This window comes from Urtica dioica, chromosome 12, assembly GCF_054948205.1.
Source record: "Urtica dioica subsp. dioica isolate 48M chromosome 12, U.dioica_male_clone48M_v1_H2, whole genome shotgun sequence".
NCBI classification, from domain to species: domain Eukaryota; kingdom Viridiplantae; phylum Streptophyta; class Magnoliopsida; order Rosales; family Urticaceae; genus Urtica; species Urtica dioica.
The window spans coordinates 5,629,157-5,632,734 of record NC_142767.1 but is presented as its reverse complement, the minus strand read 5'-3'; the positions used below and the strand labels follow the sequence as shown (position 1 = coordinate 5,632,734).

Below are 3,578 nucleotides of genomic sequence, written 5' to 3'. Positions count from 1 at the left end.
GCCGGTCCACGTTATAGATATCTCAATTCATAACAAGAAGATAACACATTTGAAATAACAAAAATTATTCGAACTAAACCACTTCAAACGTTGCAATTATGATCTAACTCACGTTTCCACTAGTTTCAAATCTAGCTAAGATGACGTGTCAAAATTATAGGAAATGGTATTTACCAATATAACATTGACTTGATTTTGTGAAAAAACGTTAGCCCACGTTTTGAAAAAAATACCGGCATATTTTTTTTTTAAATTTTTTGTTACATTATTTCGGGAATTTTAATTGATCTTTCTGGAAATTTTAATTTGTAGCTTTTTTATTTAATTAATGCACATATTTAAATCTAGTTAGTTGACTTTCCTATTTTACGGACTAGTTTAATGGGAAGGAAAACAATATTGCTCGTGATATTTTTTGAAGTTCTACAAGATGAAATTTGAATTTCCAGTTTTTATGGATTATATTTTATTAAGTTTTAATGTTAAATTTTGAAATATATCGCTCATTTAATCACGATATCAATCTGTTACGTACTCATTAATTTTTTTTTTATTTTGAACTAATCAGCATATTAACATAAATAAACTACTTGTTAATTTATGTTTATTTTGAACTAATTTGTAAATTAACATAAATAAACTGCAACTGAGATAATTTATAGAAATAAACCAATTCAAATGAGATTCGAATGAAGAAGAGAGAGACTATTACGTATGCATTTAATAACACACGTACCCATTAATTACTCAACAACTTTTAATATTATTTTGGAAACAATTTTTTTCCTTTTTAAAATCAATACCGAATATTTGTTCCTTCAATTAGTTACGTTGACTAATTCAACCCCCTTCCTTTTATATTTACAATCATCTAATTAACAATTCTGAAATAAAATTACTTAATTTAAATAGTCAAACGTGGGTTAGTGTTTTATAAACGTCTTTAAAATAATAGGGGTAAATCGGGTATTTATGTTCGTTTATTATGGTAAATGGTTAGATTTTAAAATTAACAAAACGTGGGCTATAAAGCAAAAACCATATTCCATAATTGGCTACGTTGTCAATTTGCCTTTGAAATAACTCACTAAATCAAGATCAAAGGCAATCCATGATTTTATTGGATAAGATTAAATAATTGCTGCAATAAATTCTCTCCAACGCCCAACAAACTGTGGGGTCATTTTTAAAATAGACATACTGAACTTTATTTTGATTTGAAATCTATAAATAGGCACATCTATAGTAGAGGTTCATATCCACACTGAAACATCACTAGTCTCTTCTAGGCAACATTCATATAAACACTTGATTTGCTTCTTTCTATACAACAAAATGGCGTCTAAGGTTTTCCTTTCTCTAGGTCTTTTGCTTGCCCTTGTTCTTTTTATCTCTTCTGAAGTGGCAGCCAAAGACCTTGCTAAGGATTCTGCTGAAAGTACGTTAGGTTTCTAAATTTCGTATCAAATTATTTGCACTTATTCGTTTTTATTTATCTACAGTCTATTACTCAATGACGTTGCATTACCCTTTTTCATTAGTTATAATTTATCTCAGCCGTATTTTGATTTTATTTTTACGTTTATTAATTTTAAGTGATTGATGTGGTTGTAAGCTTTCAGCTACAAAGGAAATTCTATTAGCAAAACATGCATATAATTACGACACGTTGTTTTTGTACTTTGCTATATATGAAAAAAAAAACAGGATGCTCTATTGTAAACATGATAAACAATTATCACCAAACTTTTATTTTAAAAAGTCATTGTCAAATAAGAGATTAAAAATTTACTTCTTTCTATTGATTGTACTGTACACTATCTTCTCATATAAAAAAAAAAAAAAAAAAAACAACTTATACTGTCATATGTCTTATACACTCAAGAAGTTCACTCTCCTCTATAAAACTAGCATGATTATCGAAAAACTTTAAATTATTATATTGCTTTCGATTCAACCCATCTAACTCCTGCTGCCGCAAAAATCATTTAGGTCACAAGAACCTCTCTCAACACTATGGCCCATTTCACTAATTTATGTAAACACAATCGTTGCAGTTGATGGCAAAGAGCCGAACCATGACGATGGAGGGTACTACGGCGGGCGAGGAGGCAATTACGGCGGCGGCGGCGGCGGCCGAGGAAACTACGGCGGTGGCCGAGGAAGAAACTATGGCGGCGGCGGGCATGGAGGTAACTACGGCGGCGGCGGCCGAGGAGGTAACTATGGCGGTGGCCGTGGATGCTACCACGGATGCTGCAGGAGCGGGTACCATGGATGCCAGAGGTGTTGCAGCTACGCCGGCGAGGCTATTGAGGCTCAGACTCAAGCCAAGCCACAAAACTAAGACATGAACACCTCTTATATAAGTTATGAAACGTGGATGCAAGGGTGGGTCTGTATGTTGAATAGTAGTGATCGAATAAGCGTGGACGATATGACGAGATCATGCATTATTTATCATCACACTGTGATGATACATATATTATATGCATAGTGATCTTATTTATAAGCCATGCATGCATATGTTATTATCTTATTTGTGTTTCTTCTTATGTGTGTGTGATTTCTCTTGAGCTTTCTACTGTTTCGGCTTCCTAAAGTGAATAGGTATGGATGGATGGATACAGACTGAAAATAAGAGAAGAAAAAACGTTTCGTTACTCAATTATTATCGTATAAATATTATTTGTGCATGTGAAAATATAGCCGAGAGTCAGTAAAAATGATATATTACATTTTGAGAATATATAAGTGAAGAAATTTAGAGCGTGAGAGAGAATCGGAGATCGTATTGTTGAGAATCTCAAAGCTTCAAGACGAAGTTTAAGAACGCTTTATAGTAAGGTTCGAGTGTGACACTGTAGCAGAACTACTTTGCCAGCTTGTCAATGACTCATGTAAATGACACTGAACGTAAATGTAAAAAGGACAACAGGGCAGAAGTAGTAACAACGATAGTACAAAACATAGTAAAGACAAAACGACACATTACAACAGTTCTCCTCAGCTTGTCACAAAGCACCATAGATAGAGAATGGGTTTTGGTGTGATCGAGAGAGAAAATCTCAGCTCGTCAAAATATTTTTGTTAAGTTATGAACTGTTACATATATTGGACTATATACACTTGACCTTTCTCTAACTGCTCTTTAACAACCTAACCACCTATACAGCTCATCGCCAGCTCATCTAACCGCCTTCGCTTGGCCAGCGTGTCACACACTCTCTTCATCTTCAGTGGCTGAGAGCTCTGTTATTGTGACGGCTGACATAATTAGCTAGTACCCCCCCTCAAACTATACAACGACTTCTTGACGTGTAGTTTGTCGTGTAGCTTCAAGAAGCGAGTATTGGCGCTCTTTAGTACGTGACGATGACGCACCCGGACATAGCTCACATGGTCAATCACCTTGGTCAGTTCCTTCAGGCTCCGACCTCGGCTCACTGGCTTGCCTGTACGCGTGTTCTTCGCTACCTCAAAGGCACTATTACACATGGTCTAACGTTCCGGCCTGCTCCGTCGTTACAACTCACCAGCTTTGCTGATGCGGATTGGGCTAGTAATCCTGAGGATAG

The 3,578-nt window shown here is 35.2% G+C and overlaps 1 protein-coding gene across 1 annotated transcript; it reads left to right on the top strand.

Moving 5' to 3' along the window:
• The first annotated feature begins 1,219 nt into the window (after nt 1–1,219).
• LOC149378764 (glycine-rich protein-like) lies at nt 1,220–2,584 on the top strand. The gene is made up of 2 exons (XM_089603528.1): nt 1,220–1,438; nt 2,058–2,584. The coding sequence occupies exons 1-2, from the start codon at nt 1,336–1,338 to the stop codon at nt 2,345–2,347; spliced, it is 393 nt and encodes a 130-aa protein (XP_089459654.1). The 5' UTR covers nt 1,220–1,335; the 3' UTR covers nt 2,348–2,584.
• Nucleotides 2,585–3,578: the final 994 nt, after the last annotated feature.

What these genes read in the sequence shown, in the direction of transcription:
- LOC149378764 (XM_089603528.1), top strand. Translation starts at nt 1,336, where the DNA reads ATGGCGTCTAAGGTTTTCCTTTCTCTAGGTCTTTTGCTTGCCCTTGTT. An exon ending in TGCTAAGGATTCTGCTGAAA is followed by an intron (nt 1,439 to 2,057) that starts GTACGTTAGGTT and finishes CAATCGTTGCAG; the next exon opens with TTGATGGCAAAGAGCCGAAC.